This window comes from Coturnix japonica, chromosome 3 (genome assembly GCF_054131305.1).
Source record: "Coturnix japonica strain WE chromosome 3, WE-NBRP24, whole genome shotgun sequence".
Lineage (NCBI taxonomy): Eukaryota > Metazoa > Chordata > Aves > Galliformes > Phasianidae > Coturnix > Coturnix japonica.
The window spans coordinates 37,870,064-37,889,873 of record NC_140665.1 but is presented as its reverse complement, the minus strand read 5'-3'; the positions used below and the strand labels follow the sequence as shown (position 1 = coordinate 37,889,873).

General features: G+C 38.4%; 1 protein-coding gene across 4 annotated transcripts in view; it reads right to left on the bottom strand.

Moving 5' to 3' along the window:
* The window catches only part of PCNX2 (pecanex 2), a 132,847-nt gene that overhangs the window by 57,736 nt on the left and 55,301 nt on the right, over positions 1-19,810 (bottom strand). For all 4 annotated transcript variants that reach the window (XM_015857877.3, XM_015857878.3, XM_085541299.1 and 1 more), the window contains 6 exons: positions 17,926-18,035; positions 16,253-16,349; positions 11,656-11,748; positions 11,006-11,156; positions 7,748-7,889; positions 1,991-2,168 (listed from right to left, as the gene is read on the bottom strand). In XM_015857877.3, the coding sequence (XP_015713363.2) occupies positions 1,991-2,168; positions 7,748-7,889; positions 11,006-11,156; positions 11,656-11,748; positions 16,253-16,349; positions 17,926-18,035 (771 nt within the window). The remainder of the gene's footprint in view (positions 1-1,990; positions 2,169-7,747; positions 7,890-11,005; positions 11,157-11,655; positions 11,749-16,252; positions 16,350-17,925; positions 18,036-19,810) is intronic.

The following is a 19,810-nucleotide window of genomic DNA, read 5'->3' as shown; positions in this document are numbered from 1 at the left end:
GAATTAATGACGTGCAAAATTTCAGATTTAATGAGATATGGAAAAGTTGACACATCAATGCTAAACACACATTTCCAAAAGATATCCATAGTGCAAGCTCACAACCTAGTAGAGAGTAATAGTTATTCTAGCATAGATCAACTTAATTTGGTACACACCTTTCATTATCTCACACTTATTGTTATTACTAGTCTTTTACAGTGAAGAGTGGTTTCCAACTATCCAGGCAACTCCAAAACAACACTGAAAAGCCTTTACTTCTCTCTCTCATAAAAATATGTAACAGTCCACATCAGTACTTTGGAACATGCTTTTAAAAGTCAACTTGTTAAAAAATAATAATAATAATGCACCCTAGAATGTCCAACTCAGATGCTTTGATCCTTTAAAGAGCTTTGCAAAGAATTAGTTTTAGAATTAATTAAGCTGCTATCTGAACATGGACTGTCTACTGAAGTACATCAACATTCTTCTCTGGAGACAAAAATGCACCCCTTATCCTATTGGAATATGGTAATGCAACAAGTACTTAAACTGACGCAACACAATCTATCTCTGCATCTCTTTCACTGTTCACCTCTCCCCAGAGGTAAGAAGCTTAAAGGTTAATCTGACCCTATTTTAGGATCATGGAGCAAGAGAGGTGTGTGTGGGGGGGGACCTCTTTAAAGCAGAACTTCTTAAAAGATGCTTTTAAAGCATCTCTTCTTGCTCTTCTTCTTCCTTCCTTCACATCAAGAACCGGCCCTCTCACCCTAGCAGAGCAGGACAGAGAGATGGAAGCATAAAGGTGAAGATGCTGTTAGAAAGTTGATCAAGTTTTCATAGCAAAAAAGAAAGCCTGGGGTGCCTCACCACCTTGTTATTAGCTCTCTCTTACTCACCTCTCTTTATAGCAGCATGGAAATAAGTCTGAAGAAAGATTTCTGTTTCACGTTTGACCTGAATGACTGAAAATCAGCAACAGAACACCAGTAAGCTGGGCCTTTCCTTGAGAAGGCTGAAACTCCAGCTAGACATGGGCAGCACTATGAGCTCATGCTCATCACATATCTCTACATATTGATAGGCATTGATATTGCTACATTCAATATGCTACTCTGTCTTTCTTCTCTCAGAAAAGAAATGATGCCAGCTGGGTCATACTCACACATCAGGAGTAGTTTAGCAAAAGAAACCCACCAAACAAAATCATCAACAATAAAAGAGACAACAAAAGCAAACATTGCTAGAATTACCTCTGGACAAACAGCATCACATTTTATGGCAATCAAGGATCACTAAATTCAAAAACAAAATACAAAAGAATTGCTAAAAGCTATAGTTAAGTTTTTAGTACTTAGATTTTTTTAAGGTATGGGATAAACCTACTTAGATAATACATAGATCAGAACAGGATCTAACCTCAATGGGGCAGGAAGGATTTGTTTTCTGTTTTGTTTTTGTTTGCTTTTCAAGTTAATGCAATTAGAATACACTCCATAGCAGCCTGGAGTTAACAGAGAAAAGAGCTCTGAGGTTAAGGGCAGCATTGCAAGGATAAGAGACAGAAAGTAGGAGAAGAGAAATGTTAAGTCTGACTTTAGGAAAACATTTATTATCCTGAGTATGATTAGATAACAGAATAATTTCCCAAAGGAAGTTGTTGAGTTGAACACAAGAGACATTCAAAGGAAGCACAGATTTAAAAAAAAAAAACAGGCAATTGATCTGGAGGACAGCCCTGCACTAATGACCCAAGAGGCTCTTTTAAACTCAATGAGGATTTTGCAGTTGAAAATGATAGTTGTGAACTCTATCACATGTAAACAAAAAGCAAATGCAAAACATTGATAAGAAATCAAACTGGAACTTTGTTTTTAGCTTATTTTTATGCATAATTTCTAACAAACCCCACCATGTATATTGATCAACACAGGGATATTGAGCACATAAATCAAAGCTATGAAATCTATTCTTACAGAGAAATGACAATAACTATAAAACTTGCCTTGTGAAACACGATGGACATCATGAAGAAATCCAGCAGGAAATTTTCTGAAATGTCTCTGTAGTCAAACTGGAAAAAGATTACAGTAAAGCTCAAAGTAACAAACTGATTAATGGGATTGCAGAACGAAGAACGGAGGAGTTTCATCCCAGCAACTGTTATCAAGATAATATCACAGCTGTAAGAAAGGCAGGAAGAAAAATCTAATCAGGTCAAAATAATGAAAGCATTACATTATGATGATCTTAAATACAAACAGCTCTATCAGACACATTCTAGATTGCTATGTATATCTCAGTCTTACTGATCTCTGATATTAATCCTTTATTATTCTAATAATCATGTTAATCATCTCAAATGTCACAATTTATTATAACACACTTGTAATCCATAATAGAGAAAGAATTATGTAGCAAAAGAATTGTATTAGCTATCAAAAAACAAGAACTTAAGAAGGATATCTCACATATAGCTCTTAATTCTAAAACCAGACTTGTACTTCCATTAATTACTGCAATTTAAGAAAACATCTTGAACCTGCTCCACTTTAGTATTATTACTAGACATCAACTCAGTGACAGATTAGAAGTATACTCCTACTACACACTACGCCAAAATTCTGGATAGCTACACTTACAGAAATGTTTGGAATTCAAAATATTGCTACTGAGCAGATCATCTATACAATAACTCCTTCATCGGATGAAAACAAATTATGCATAGCATCTATGCATTGCAGATTCATAGAATCTGCATTTTATTCTCCCTTATTACATCAGACAGAGAAGTTGAAGACTCTAAACAGTAATTGACCACACAGAAAAGCAAGAAACCAATTGTTGAAACCAATTCAGAAGTTAAAGAGCTTGGTACTGCATTTCCAAGAAGGTAATGCTCCTCTTTTAACAGCCCAGAAAACTATATGATGAAGAAGAGATAGAGGCAATGTATTAGTACCCCTTAAATTTAGAAAACCACCCCAAGTCTCTGGATGTCATCTGATCTCTAAGACCTGAGGTTGTTCACACCTTCTGTTTTTAAGAGACTTTGCAGAATTAGAAAGATTGTCTTGCTTTGACTGTAATTCTGATTTCTTGATAATTACAGCCCACTTGGGAGTTTAGTTATTGGAAAGATCGCAAACGTATTTGTTTTAGATCACCAGAACAGAACCAAAGCTGAAGACAAAGCACTTTGTCTCCTTCAAAAGTACAAGGGAATAACCAGGCAAGAGCTGTCTAAAGCTGGCCTGTAAGAAACCCTCAGGGTAGAGATGGGTCTGAAGGCATTGACCTTTCTTAACCCAATCACAATTAAGACTGCAGATGTGAATTTTGTTGTTTGATTGGGTTTTCTTTTATCCAGAAAGATGAAATAAGACTCCACAACTTGTGTTGGCAAGCACTCCGCTGAGATGCAACACAGTGCTGGGCTCCACACCACAAACACTGGCATGGTGCAAGCCACTATTAAAGCGCACGGGAACAGGGTAAGAACTAAGAGTCAAACTCATGACTCTCCACTACTATAAGAATTTTCTTGTCACCAAAGCAGGAGTAAACAAGAATACGACTTCCATAGCAACCACTTTCCTTGTGAATGCTTAACATCTGAGACTCTTATTACTAAAAGAGGTGGGCAACACCTCCTTCTCCACCAAGGTCATTAAAAGCACATACACTGAAGCAATATTTTTGTGAACTGAATCCTAATCACAGGCTGGACAAAGCCTCTCAGCCCAAAACCTTTAGGTATTTTGTTCCTAGACAGGGCAAGCTAAGAAAAAAGGGATTTATTCAGAAAGCTCTGTAAATGTTCAGAAGTACATCTTTAGCCTCCTAATGAACCAGCAAGTCAAATTCAGGAGTATTTAGCAATATTAGATATCCCGAGGGCTTTCTGGCACTTGAACAAGCACATCTGGATTGCAGTTTTACATGTTGATGCCTAAGAACTCCAAGGAATCTATTCCTGAAAAGAGAACCGAAATCTGACAGACATGTACAAGTAACTCTCTGTGAATTGAAAGGCAGATGATCTCTCTTATGTAAATTAAACACACTTCTTTTTGGGAGATATGTTGCATTTTTGACACAGGTAAAAATAGAATATAACTTTAATGAATACTGAGTGCCTCAATAACTAAGCAATGTATTTGCAAAATGCACAGAAGGTTCTCCATCCTGCTGTGATTCAGGAGAATACCTGCTGCCATGACTGACACTTGACATATTAGAAAGCCCCAAACAGGTTTCATCATTCTAGGAAGACTTCCAGCCTGACTCCCAAGTTGATCTTATGTGGAATTAATCCTTTGTTGTCTATCTTCACAAGAATATTTGAGGGCAGGACATTCTAAGGAATCACCAGGAAATCACTGTTTGAATGAAATGCCTAGCTGACCTTATTTCTCACCTTGTCAAAGCTGTTGTTTTCAATTTTCACAAAATTCCTGAAGGGTTAGCCTAAACTAAATAGATCTTGAAGCCACCAGAAGCCATCCTAATATGTCATACACAAACCAGCTGGATCTCATATTCCTTCGAAAGAAGAACATTCTTATAACATGGAGGAATTTTCACATGGATAAATCACAGATGATGGAGAAAATAGAAGACCTTTTCCTTATCAGGTCTGTTAACATCCAGAAAATTTAACAAAACCGAAGAAACCTTTTATAAAACAATGTTCTCAAGGGGTAACTGGAAATAAATTTGCTCATTATCCCTCTTCTTTAGAGATACTGCCACACAAGACACTTTTCCTGGGGCCTTAACTCTCAGTAGAGAGAAAGCAAGAGAAAGAATGAGAAATAAGGGCTTATTTCTGAAGGCACTCTGGCAGGTAATATGGGAAGGCATTTCAGCTTGTCAGCATGAGTCCCACTAATAACCAGCACATCAGGGCCTCCAAAGTTGAAGTAACTCCTGGCTGTGAAGGCAGCTGTACTGCCTCTCCAAGAAGCAAACTGCTTCAGCCCATCTAATCACAAAACAAGATGAAAATTTCTTAAGAAATAGGTTCCAGTTGAGAAAAAACTCCCAAATCAAATCACGTAAAATATAACACACAGACAGAGAGAGAGCCTTCCCTTCTCTATGGCATGATACAGTCTGATCCTTGGGTGGGAAATTTCTAAGGAGTGTTCCAACAACAGGAAACAATTATTTATATATTAAGGGTTATATTTTCTCTCCATTAGTCATGTGGTATACAAAGAACCAAGGAGAATCAGTGACCCCTTCAAGGGCTTACAGACACAAGGAGAAGGTAGATCTGAGGACAAAGGTCTTATGTATGGAACTTACATGTTAGTGTTATGGAAAGTGTATTAAAGCGGAGTGTCATAGAAAAAGGAGATAGTGTCCAGTCTCAGTTACAAGTAAAAGGGGAAAAGGCATGAAGATCAGTAAAGACAGAAGGCAGACAGAAGACTGTGTGCCAGCTTCTATTATTTCCTACCTCTATGCTCCTATTAACAGGGACAGCAGATAAGGAGAAAGCCAATAAGGATCAGAAAAGACAGGTTTTATACCTTATGGGTTTTTAAATCACAAAGAAAACAACGAGTTCATCTTCCTTGCAATCCACTGATGCAACTGTATCCTGGGTAAACATAGCAAAAACCAATTTGTACCACTAAGGCCAGCAGCAGTCTTGTCTCAGCAACATTCATCCAGTAGTTTGAAAGGAGCTACGATTCCAGCACCACCAGTGTAAAGGATCATAGACAGACTTGAGTTGGAAGGGACCTCAAGGATAATAAAGTTCCAACTCCCCTGCCACAGACAGGGCCATCAGCCTCCAGATCTGGTACTAGACCAAGTTGCCCAGGGCTCCATCCAACCTGGTCTTTAACAGCTCCAGGGATGGGGCATCCACAGCCTCTCTGGACAGCACCTCACCACTCTCTCTGTGAAGAAGTTCCCCCTGACATCCAATCTAAACCTTCATTTCTTGAGATTAAAATCATCCCCCCTTGTCCTATCACTATCTACCTGAGTGAAAATATGATTCTACTCCTTTTTATAATAGATACGGTCTACTCTCCCTATGTCACACCATATTTTTGACTGAGATCTGGGCATACCTGAATGGAACTTCTTTGAAACAGCAGTCAGGAACTGTATTTTTACTGGCATGATTAATGGTAGTTTTAAATCCAAAGTAATCACACAAACACATAGAGGACTGGGAAGGAAAATGACTGTTGTGTTATTCTCCTACAGGCTAAACAGTCAGAGACAGAGAAATGTAATTACTTTAATCTCAAGATTTTTGAGGGACTGACTCACTACTTTTGAATGCTCAAGGGAGGCAATACTTTAAAGTGTAATCTAGCTTTGAGGAATGACTATGGAAAAACAGTACCTTCTTAACTCTAGGTGTTTGCTCTGTGCATGTATTCAGTCATGTCTGCTAACTACTAACAAATGACATTTTGATTACTGCTTAGTTCTCCCAGTCTAGTAGAAGCAAATACAGAAATGAGCATGAATTCAGTCTTACTCTGTGCAATACACCTAAACCGCTGAACTTTGCCTTCACATCTCCCAAGGCCTGGGAGAAAAAGGACCATGGGAAAGTATATAGGCCACCCCCAAGTGAACACTGGGAACCTCTCTGAAAAAGTAGTTGTTAATAGGGAGGAACACACTGAAAAACCTGACTAGTGCCATAGTACTAGTTTCAGCCCCCAAAAGCAAGGGATATAAGTATTTATATATTATATTTTTTGCATACATATGTGTATATATATGTAAATAAATGTAAAATAAAAATGTCTATTGTTCCCAAATCTGAGTTATTCTTCGAGGGAGAAAAATAAGTAAAACATGCATATTTTTTTAAAATAAAAATTTGATGCAAAGCTTAAAATCTAAACTCTTATCAATATTTTAGGAACTCCTCCTCCTCTCTCCACAGCAGTTTTTCCTGTTACTGGAACCTTCCTCCCTGAACACTAGCTGTTTCTTTGTTTTTATTATCAGCTGCGTCACCGTCATTCTGATACAAAGACTGCAGAAACTCTGCTCACTGGGGATACTGCAGTAACTAAGCCTGCTGAATATCTGCAGTAGGTAAGTCACCAACCAAAATATTTACCATAAAAGGCTGTCTCTGCAAGGATCATACTGTGAGTCCATGGATCAGCATTGCCAATTCTGCTTAATATCAGAGACAGACTTCAGGGTAAAAAAAAAAACAAACCTCTTACTTATCTTTCTGAAACCTCTATTAATGCAGGACTGCCTGCCATTCTATACTATTAAATATTTTATACAGTTTAGCCTGACTTGAGTGGAAAAACTGCTGATAATTCCTTTGGGAGACAATGCTGTAGTCCTAAAAATCCTCAGTTAGGAAATGTTTCCTGATATCCAGCCTAGATTTCTCATTTTCATCTGATTAATTCTAGTTACCCCACTGTGTTTATACTCATCAAACACCTGCTGCCTGGTATAGTGTGTCTTGCTTTTAATTGACATTTAGACATTCCATATATATTTCTATATATAGCTCTTTATCTTTTAATTTCTCTGTCTCTCACTGGGGTCATGTCTTTGAGTATGCTAAGGCAGCTTTGTTTTTTTTTCTTTCAGCAAAACCAATGATTATTCTATATGGAAACTAATAATGGCACACGCAAACTGTGACAAGCAGGCAGACTTCTTTGAGGAACAAGGTTCATTTCTCAGTCTTCAGTCTACATCTGCATAGTCTACTAAACACATGAATGAGTTATAATCAACTTACTGTGTACCAAGCTTCTTGTATTTACTAATGGAGAAAGCATCAATGGTGAGGGCATTCAATATTATAGCTGGATATAAGACATATTTCTCAAAGCACTGAAGCCACACATACAGTCTTTCAAACCACATCAAATGAGCGGCATCTAAAATAAAAATTCAGATAACAGAACATTACATCAAATTGCCAGCATTTTTATACTGCAATACTGTAAAAGCAAAGGAATGAGTTAGCTTACGTGAACAAGGATAACTGACCAACTTACAGCACAAAGAAATTCCTAATTCTTTTGCAACAGGGAAATCATTTAGCTCTCTCAATTTAGAGAGTACCTGTCTAGCTTCTTAGAACTGTGTTCATGAAAAAAGTCTCAGAAATGATAAGAGGTGGTCCATGTAGATTCTCTATAATTCCACCACTAGTCACTGAAGTGAACAGCACCTCTAGTGATGTAATTGCTCAGGAGAGACTCTCTTCAGTGCTGACCTGGTGGATGACCTATAGAACCTCATAAGATTACCTTGGGCAGTAGACTTTTTTTTTTTTTTTAAACAACATCACAGGCTTAATGGGAGAATTAAACAGGAACTGAACACTCTGTGAAACTAAATAGCTATGTGAGAACCTAGGCGAACTGAGTACAGAAACATCAGAGTATGGAAAAGAGTAATGTTTATTCTCAGCTGAGGTAGACAAGGTTATTGGGGGGAAAAAAAACAACAGTAAATGCAAAAAGGCAGAAGTTGGTATTGAGTCAGAAATAATAATGCCAGCTTCTGAATTTCCAATACTCTTCCCTGCAGAAATGGAAATAATTGTGCGTAAACAACCCCCCACACATATAACTTCTTAATGACAGGAAAAGAAACATGCTGAAAAGCTACCTCCTAAGCTCATATAAACAGCAAGATATCTATTTCGGAACCCAGCTTTTATGCTCTGTTCCTCTCTCCTTCTCCTAATTGCTCTCAGAGCTCCTGATCTCTACTAAAGAACTTCATCTGACTGTCCAAAGCTGAGCTATGTGTAGGAACTCAGACCTGAATAAAGAGATGCGCATATCAAGTAGACCAAAAGGGAAGTAGCCACAGGAGCAAGGCATGTATAGACAATGCAGTGAGAAAAAAAAAGAGCAGATATTCCGAGGGGACCCTAGGGAAAGAAATGGATGATTTGAAAATGGCTTAGATGAATCTGTGGGGTATAAAAGTAGAAGTGATGGAGAAGGAGAAGAAAAGACAGCCTAGAGCGTTAGGGTTTTTCAAACAGCCTGGCACTTTCTATGCATCCATTGTACCATAAGCTCACTCTTTCTTCCTGCAGTCAGTCAAAATAACAAGAAATAAATGAGGTATCTCATAGGTGCATCATGAGAACTGTTCTCATAATTGCTATACTGTGGAGGGCCTGAAAGCCTAAGTGGCTCATCTGAAGTCTATGAAACAAACCCAGTATAAACTTATGGAATTGTCATTACCAGCTGCTCATCTAATTGCTAGCAATCATTCATTTTTACCACAGGACTGCACTTGCCAAAAATTACGAAGTTGAAAATGAAATTCTATGCAGTAAAAACTCCCAACAAATCCCTTGTTCAATGTGTTGGTCTCATTACTGTCCATGCCTGACAACTAGAGGATACTGTCTTTTTCCAAACTTCTCTTTCTATACACATGGAGAAGCTTTAAACTCGGCTCCAACATTTTTCTTACAGGGTAAAGAAAAGAAGATAGTCTGTCAGATGTATCTATCAAAGGGATTACACAACCTTCTACTCAGCTTGTCTCATCTCAGAACATAATAAAAAGCCTCTACAGAAGCCCAAGAGACTGGGGAAAAAAACAACATATAATGTATATAAAACTCCTGTTTTCTTCACACAACACCACAACATTACAATAATTCTTAAAACCCAAAGTAAGGAATTAGATCACATGTAATATCAGGACTGCAGAGGAAGCAAAATAGCCTGCTGCCTGCATTAGGTAGTGTGGGAAGCTGATCTCAAAGCAGAGAGAAACTTGTCTGTGGAGATCAGTCTGGCAGATCTCTGCCTTCAAGCTTTTCAAAAGCTGAATTGCTGAATTTAGGAAAATGTTTCCTGACTAAGGAAGACAGATTTAATCAGAACAAAGCAAAGAAATCCCACGTTAGTCTTTTTATTATTTAGTTGACGTAAAAAGCAGTAAAATTTGGACATTCATCAAAATTACAGATTATCAGTGAGAGAAAGCCCCGAACAATGTTTTCAGCTGGTCATGATCTTTAAAAAGCTCTATATTTCTACTACACTTCATGTGTTGCAGTAGAAGTTAAAAGGCAATCTTCAATAAGTTCTCATGGGTAGTTTTTCATACCCAAGCCTTGTTTGGAAAGTAATTGTTTTGAAAGACATGATTTTATTTTTTTTTAAGATTTAAATTCTTAATGCATGGTTTTGCTCAGTGCCCTGAACTCTTTTGTTGTTTAGCTGAAGAAGAGACTGAAGTCTCTCAGCAGACTGTGTTCTGACAACATTGCCTTCAAACACCTCAGAAACATATACTGAGAATTATTAAGGCAGACGATCCATCAAGAAATGACAAGCAAGCTTTTGGCTGGTAACAAATAAAAGATGAGAGCCAGGGGAAAAAAAAACAAAAAACATCCTTCTCAAAGTATGCTAGTTGCTTGTGGAAAAAACATTATCAAGAACAGGAAATCAGGCCCCAGCATTCTAAAATATTTACAGATACTCCTATGCATCATGACACCACCTGTTGAAGCCAGCAGACATGAGAAAGTACAAGTTATCAATAAACCTTCACAATTTCTTCCAATTTTACTGCTCTTCTAAAGGTGCTACAATAGGAATAAAAATAAGTTGCATCATCCATACTGTTCAAATAATACATAATTGTATGACAAAAAGAAGAAATCCTTTAAAATGCCAGCATATCAAGCAACACGGCAAGTAATGGTATTGTAATGCAAAAGTAGAAAGCAGATCAGATGATGGCTCATGAGAGCCCACTTAAGGCAACTAAGAAGATTAAGGGACCTTAGGGGACCTTACTATTTGATATACAAGAGAGGCTGAGGGAGCTGGAACTGTTTAGCCCTAAGAAAAAAAAAAAAAAAAACAACACAAAACACTTATGAAATGTCTTATCAAGTGGAAAACAAATTATTCCTGCTTTGTTCTTTCTGAATTTTTGTTTTTAAATCAGGACGTACTCCAAGCCATGACATCCATTGTTTAGATAAGATTTCATTACAAACCTCTCACTTCCCGTTGCTGGTGTTCTTTGCTTTTAAGTATGGGGTGGGAGATCCACAGCCAGGGGTGATGCTTGCGAAGCTGAGGAAGTATGTAATGTGTTACAAATCCCACGGTCCACGCTAAAGCAAACAGGACAATGCTGAGAAATGGCTAGGCCAAATGAGAGAATAAAAGCATGGTTATAATTTGCAAATAACCTTTTGTTTGTTTTAAAACATGTCCTATAATGGGATTTCTGCTCAATTAACTCCCCCCCCCCCCCCCCCATGTTCAGATTGATTCCACAGGTGGATGCATGTTTAGAAATATAAATTTTACAAAGACAATTCACTATTTTTCCCCCTAGACAGAGGAGAAAGGCAAATGATTGGGTTTATCCATTCTGTATCTCAGGTTGCATACCATAAGAGGTGCATGTTTGCAAAGGCTTAGGAAAATGGACACCAAGTAAGTAATATTTTGCCTGATGCAAAAGTCCACAATCCAATTCACACTGCACATCAAAAAGCATTAAGTTATCACAGTCAGTAAATACATTTTCTCAAACTTCTCTTCCCCCAGTATCTTCCAGCTAACGCATCCTGCGGTTTTACATAAGAGAAAATACCTTAGGAAAAAAAACAAAGAGAGAAAAAGGACAGATACATACCCTTAGTGATAGAAACACAGTGCTGGCACTCACAGCAAATGACAGAACAGCTGCCGCTGTGCAGACAATGAGATCCGATTTCAAAATTTCTTTCTGTGAAAATTATTTGATACCAAATTAGCACGATATACCAAATACCATTTCACCTAGACAAAGTAAATGACTCTCTTCTAAATTACTCGCAGGCTGTATTGTGGCAAGGCTAATCATCACTCCCTGATACAAAAGTATTCTCTCTGCTCTGCTTTGTGCAATTATTTCTTCATACACTGGGTGTGTCAAAGTAACCATGTTTATCTTCATTGTGACTAACTTTAAATTATATTTCTAAATTTGGTTTTAAGACCAGGTAAATGAAAGCAATACATTTTTCACGCTGAGCCTAATTGTATTAAAGGAAAATAAACTCTTTCACATTATGGCATTTTTATTTTTGGAAATAAAAATTCTGGTTCCATCACCTATCTGCAAGCGTTACAATTTCTTTAGATTTGCTCGCATTCCTGGAATGACTCATGCTTTTCTGTAATGCCTTCAGAGACACAAGTTAATACATTTATTATGTTCTAAAGTGACATGTCCCGTTCTCCAATTTTCTGTATCAGAAGTCAGATTTCAGCAAGATTTTATGGGTTTCAGACAAGGCCGTTTCTCTGATACCTCACAATGATAACGCAAGGACAAGTCTGCCTTTATATAAAGGCTTATAAGTAGGGTAGTAGTAATCTTGTTTTGAAAGACTGGGAAAATATCATGGTCTTTCTAGACCATTTGTCTAGCGATTAAAATGTCATTCTCAGTAAACAAATAAACATGATAGCTTTTAGAGCTCTGTGATCTTCTGAATTGTACTTCAGAGGTCACTCAAATATTGGAGTACATGAAAATCTTGTCCTAGATTTGTGAGTGGGATATTCAACTTCAGCAGTCAGTATCAGTGTTAAGTTATCACATGCGTATATTTTCACTTACAGATCTTGGTTTAAAAACTGATTTATGCTGCAATTCAAAAACACTTAGAAATACCATGTGGAATAAAACACTCTGTTAGAACTTGAAATTCATCCAGTTTCCTAGTGCTGCTATCTAGGTAACTGTCCTTTATCTCATCAGAGAAAAGGAGAAAAAAAAAAAAACAAAACACCACAACCATAAAATATTGATAGAATAACAAACTTAAGAATAAAGGATAAGAAAACAGAAGTGAACAACAGACGGGTTGTGAATTACAAAAGGAGCTGGTAGCAACCACTATATTTAGGCTGCGCCTTGTTCTTTTACAAGATGCTTCTTAGTAAAAGGTCACCGGCATCAGAACTTCCACATACTGCAGCAGGTCTTTGAAATTCAGCAGCACTAAAAAGCCTTCAGGCTCAAGAAGTACTTCTGCTTTGTCCCATGAAACTCTAATCCCATTTAGCTGAATTCCCGAGTTTTATTAACTTGTCCTTGCTTTTCTCAGGTTGCTCAGAGAAACATCCTTCCAAAAGAGGAAGCACTTTAAAGCTATGTCATCTGCAGATGGCAATGTACTCAGCAAGGACTAAAACAGAGCTGGGCAGGAGTAATTTTGTTTTGTGTGAGGGCGAAACGGCCAAGACCCCCAGGAAATGGCCAAGACCCCCCAGGAGAGTTGCTCCCTGCAAAGGAAATTCAAAGCTACCTTCCAGCAAGATGCCCTGGGCATCCATCTACAGGTTGCTGTAGATGGGTCCTGCAGCTTCCACTTGCCTTCAGCAGGAAAGGGAAGTGCCTAAAGACTCAGTGAAAAACACAAGAAGGAACATGACTCCACAGGTATAGCAGTGAGCCATACAAAGGGAGGCAGAGCAGGATGCACAGACATGTTCTGGTTCTTATTCCAAGGCTGCCTTTTCTGTAAGATGCACAACAGCCATTTCATATAAAACTGACCTCAGTTTGTACCTCTCTGTGAGCTGCTTGAAGAGCTGACAGCAGTATTGTAAGAATGAGTCTTATTCAGCTCACCAGAAGAGAATCACTTTACATTTTCAGGAGGAGACTGAATGCTGTGAAACTCAAAATGAGTAAAGACATCATCCTGCTGTCTTCATGGATGGGATGCAGGACCTTCTTCTACTCTTGGCACCTCTTTATCTTCCTAGCTGTTACTAAGCACATGCCTATCTTGGACACTATTCTGTCCTGCAGCTGTCTAAAGCAGAACTGCAGATTCAGTTCCCAACCATAGGCACTTACAAACTGATTGCTGAGCCAGACTACAATGTGATACTTAAGTCCCTTATTCTAATCAGTCCAACATAGAAGAGTTAACCTCTGATCACAGTTAATCTCTCTGCAATGAGAAATAGCCATTACCACAGTGTTATAGTGTATAACCCAACAATATTACATCTCATGCCTCAGAGATCTTACATGTTGCAGCAGGATTTGTTTGTTTAAAAATTATTATTTTCAATTACGCTTTTGGAGCTTTGTACAAATCCTTTCACTAGTTACGCATATGTTTGCATTAAAGACCGGGAAGGAAGCTGGGTTTGAATTTAATGCATTAATAACTTCAGGCCACTAGTTAATTTAGCAATCAGCCATGTGGATGCCTACAGAAATTAATTGTAAGGGTAGGAAGCTCCATTCTCAATGCTGAATGGGAAATAATCCTTCACAGCTGTTTCATAATTCAGGTTTCCGAAGCTGGCAATTCTTACACAGTTACTCAAGCAAAGGAAAATTGTAAAGGTCATGGAACTAAACATCAGAGATGATGCATTTATTACTGCTAACATTAATATCAAGCCAGTAGAGAATACAATAGATTAATTTTCACTATCAACCTAATTTGCTGCTTTCAGCTGTTTAATGATATGAATTAACTTTGTGTATCTCAGCATTTCTGATTCAAAAGGGTCTCATTTAAATGTCATGTTATGCACACCATACATGAGCATATAGGCCAGAGTAGGGCTGGGCTGCTGTGTGGCATTCTGATGTCCTCTGACACTACTTTTAAAAGTCAGTTGAATCCTACAATCTTCACGTGATTGTTATTGCTGAGGTTGGTCAGCAGAGATCGTGACTTGACTGTGTTCCTCAAACTTGAGGCACATGCACTTTTCAGTGCTTCAGTTCTTCCCTACTTGCTGTATTGGCACTGCACTGTGAGACAGCAGTGGGAGTCCCCTCGCAAACTGGTTTAAATTGTTTGAGGTGCCTGTTAACACAGGAAACAGACAAAAAACTTGCATTAGCCAGAAAGCACACTCTTGTTCTTTAAGAGATCTTTCATTGTAGAAGAACTAGCACTACTGACATCATAAGCAAACAAATTTGCTTACTGCTTTTACACAGATTGAAGGGATCCATCACAGAACAAGAGTAATGCAAAGAAGTAGGAAGCTTCAGCAACATTAAAGGTAAGCAGCCTCTGTCTAGAAGCAGCAGCATAGGGTGTTAAATGCACAGATAAGTGCCAGCTCCACAAAACCAAATACACCCTGGAGAGCAAAAGGTGTCAGGAATCCCACTTAATCAAATGCAAAAACAAAACAAAACAAAACCCCAACCAATAAACAAAATCAGTTAAACAACAACAACAAAAAAAAAGCAGTGCTAGCAAAACATGGAAGAAAGGAAACATGACAAGGAAATGGAATCCTATGCCTGACCAGTCACACAGCAGTCATCTTTATGGTTCTATGTCCTCAGATCCATTAGATATGCCCAATTGCAATTGAACCACATGGTAACTGTGTGAATATGACATCAGACCACTATGCACATTACTAACACAAAAACAGATATAGAGTCAGCAGCATGACTCCATTTTCAAATTACAGTCAGGATCTTAGATGTGACTTGTCCACTCTCTTTGTGCTTTTTTTTTCCCCCCCTCTACAAATATTGAAGGTTTGTTTAATTTTTCCCTTTGCACACAGAAATGCAACCAGTTACAAGGACAGCTGCATTAACTGCTTCACTCCTCTGGCAAGACTCCATCTGCAGAACAGATGAAATCACTCTATCCTGCTCCAAGATGGGTACTATCAACAAAAGATGCAAGTGGAACATAAATATCAGAGAATGAGAAACTTTCAGTTACATCTGCAATACATTGCCTATGTATGAGAAAGGAGCGACAGCGTGGCAATAATAAACACACCAAATATAACAAAATTTTAACATAAATACTTGCTTACTTTTTCTGTTGCATTCATACTACAGTGTGGTGCTGGTGCAAACTGTAGTTTGTAAGAAGCTGTAGCTCAATATAGACGACAAGGAAATGACATAATACTTAATCTTATGTGGGCCTTATATGAGTAAACACTTTAAAGTAACATTATACAGCACAGGAAATAATTTATGCAGCAGCTAAGCAATGAGAAGTGGAAAACATAGATAGTGTGGGATCAACTCACATGCTTAACTTAGACTATGTAACACATTATAAAATGTCCAGTGAATATGACACAAAGATGTGCAGAAGAAATGCATCTCTTTTTAAGGGACACCCAGAGGCCAGGCCAGCTACCATACCAGTGTCTAATGGCCCGTCAGTGGAAAAACTAGATGTGAGACAGTTTTGCACAGAAGGTAAAGAAAGAAGAAGTCTTACCACTGATTCTCTCATTTTTTCTGGGAGTGGATCTGCTGGTGAATCTTCAAATTGTTGACGTAGAAAGCGAGGGACGTATTTGCATTGAATCAAGGACCTGTTTAAAAATATACATGGTTAGGATACCTCTGAATGTGTCTAACAGATATGATACATATGAAGTGAGGGGAGCAGAGAAACAGGCAAAGGAAGAAGAACAGCTTCAGTTTTCCTTCATCATGTATGTAGTAGATATCTTATCTCTGCATAGCTGGAGATGATCCAAACCAGCTCAACCTTTGATTAGAGTAAAACTTCCTTCCCCTTCACAATGTCAAGGGGTCTCAGCAACCAGAACAGTCCAATTAGCGTGCCTCAGTTGTTTAGAGGAATGAGTAAAGAGGGTACTGTTTTGCTCATGCCTTTTATTAATTTAGGTAAGCTGAAACCAATATGGGAGCTCTTTATGAAACCCTGTTTGAGATTGATGTGCTACTTTCTCCATCATGATGCCACAAGTCATCCCTTAAACAACATTTCCAATTGCCTTAACTTCCTGTAAGTTTAGAGTTGCCTTAAAACTTTTTTTTTCTTTTAAAGGACCACATATTCTCATCACAGCTGCATAAAGAATATTTGACCTTATTTTTAAAACCCAAACAAGACATTTAACAACAATTTTAACTTCTGAGAATTTGATTAAGAATCAGGAACTAGATTTAAAAGATATAAATGGTTTTAATGGTACAAGACATCTTCTTCATAGTGAACTTTTACGTTAATAGTGAAGTTTTTACGTTAATAAGGAATTTAGAGTTGGTCTGTCCTTCCTGGAGAGTGGGGGGGGAAAGTAAATTTAAATTATTCCAAAATTTAAAGAGCTCCCATTTTCATGCCAATTTGCAATTTTAACGTATGTACTCTAGACAAAGCTAAATAGCCTCCCTGCACCATGCTAAGAAAGACCAAGATGTCTGTGAAGCACAATCCCAGATGACAAGGTGATAATGGCAGCATGAAGCCCACTTTTTTCTTAATTCCACAACATACAAGTTAACACCCAATTACTTGTACACCACCACAGCCTCCCAGACAGATAACACAGTTCTACTCAGGCAAACTTATAAGCATTGCTCCAAAGCTATGGATCTACATACTGACCACTCTCAATCTAAAGCTGAAGAACACAATTTTGGGACTTCTCTCCTGGATTTTCCTTGCTCCCAGCATCAGATTTTAATACACACAAACTCTCTTCAGCTACCTTAAGCAGAACACATCAGAGAAAAAAAGGGAAGAGATGGTCTTAAAGCCACTTCCCCACACATCACGAGTTCTTTCTCCTTGCCAAGGCATCACACAATGCATCAGTAGACTGCAAGTCCTGTCAACCAAATCACTATATTCCAATGTGGCAAACATGCAATTTCCCAGAGGCTGGAATCTGCCCCAGAGGGTTTGGAAGTGTTGCATACAGAAAACCAGCCATGCTGCTGACCTGGCTGCAGCATTTTATTTACTTACAGGACTAACACTAACCATGCAATCAGAATTCACCAAGGAATTTCCCCTTAACCACACTACTTATGGGAGACAATCCCTGAACAGCTCTGAAACCCAGATATAACTCTGAGGAAACCAAAATTTGTGTGTTATACAGGGAAATCAATAAATAGCAATTGCAGGCAACTTACATCAGTACAGATGGGTCACTGCTTTGCCTACTGAGGTGATAAGAAAGTGCAACTAGCAGACCACAGAAAGCAGAGAACAGCGCTGGAATGTGTTGTGCATCCCAGGGTTCCTGGACACAGAAACAGAAAGCAGAACATTTACAAGTTAGGAATGCAGTACTGTTTTTCTTTAAAAAGTAAGCCAAGCTATGCTGTCGCATTAAATGCACAGCATCCAAATCTGTATGCTATCAATCAAGATTTGACAATACCTTATCATATCAAAGTCCACTACAGTTAAAAAGACGAAGACATTACAGGCATGTTTCATGATAATATTACTGTCATTCCTCCATTATCAACAATTAGCTTAGAAACCATGCGAAAAACAAGTTTTCCTGCTTAAACTCTAGAGGCAATTTTTCATTTAAATGAGACATGAGTGAATTTATTAGCAAATGAGACAAGTGAAATTATGTGCAGAGTATTTGTCTAAACCATAAATTGATACATAATTTCCTGGACCTGTGGCCAGATAACTTATAACAAAAGCCAACATCACCTAACTGGGGTTCAGTTCTGGCATCTGACTCCTAAATCTTCCTGCTGTTCTGTATGATATTTCTAGACTCTGCATGCTATGTAATACAGTAGAGAATGAGAACACTAGCCACTGCCCCTAAGCAGGGGTAAAAGAGAGCAATTCAAATGCTCATTAGCACACTGGGCATAATCAAGTTGAGAAATTTCCTCTCAGTGGCTTAAGCAGCTAAAATTGGCTAGAGATAATAAGCAGAGGAATAGAAAGCTTAATGAACAATTAGTACAACCAGCGCCTCATCTGTGGAGTCCTCAGTTACAAATTAGAGTCTTAAATATTGTGAATTCTATCTGTAAAATGACACAAATTTTTGCTTCGGAGGACACAAACACAGTGGGTCAGACGAGTAGCCATTTCACTTGCTAGGTTTATTGCATGCTTCCAAACAACTTCTACCTAAAGAAGTTAAACCTTGCTATTCAATTCTGTTTTTCATTTGGTCATTCCAAGTTTTGGGCAAGGTACATTTTAGTTGAACTTTCCCCATACTTAGGTCAGAAATACACATTCTTCAAGACATTGCAGAAAAGTTACTAAAGTCAATTTATTTATTTATATTTTTGTAAATGCCAGAACTGTAGCCTATTCTGTACTCAGTACCCCTGGATCTTTTTCTGCCCAGCAGCTGTCTAGCCTCTCTTCCCTCAGACTGTAGCAATGCTGGACCCACCACACAGCCTTATTGAACGTCAGTCAGCCTCAGCCCAGCAATCCAGCCTGTCCAAACCCCTTTGTAAAGCCTCCCTATCAATATGTCCATCGGACTTAGAGACATCTGCAGACTCACTGAGAATGCACGTGATCCCTTTCTTCAGATCACTGACGAAGATGTTAAACAGAATTGGCCCCAGTACCGAGCCCTGGGGGACACCACTTGTGACTTGCCCTCCAGCTGAATTTAACTCCAGTTATCACAACTTTTTGGTGTGCCAAAAAAACTGCCAGTTTTTTTTTACCCAGTAAAGCATATACCAACCCAAGCCATGAACAGCCAGTTCCTCCAAGAAAATGAAGCTGTGAGAACTACCAAAAGCTTTACTAAAGTCTACGTGGATTGCACCCACAGCCTTTCCCTCATTGACAAAACAGGCCACTTTGCCATAGAAGTTAAATAGGTTAGTTAAGCAGGACCTGCCTTTCACAAACCCAAGCTGTCTGAACCCTATCACTTGATATCCTGTACATGCTGCGTGATGGTGCTCAGGATGATCTGCTCCACAGCCTTCCCCAGCACTATGTCAAAAGGCCAGGCCTGTAGTTCCTCAGGTCCCAGTAATGTTTCAGGAACTCTACTTCCACGTTTAC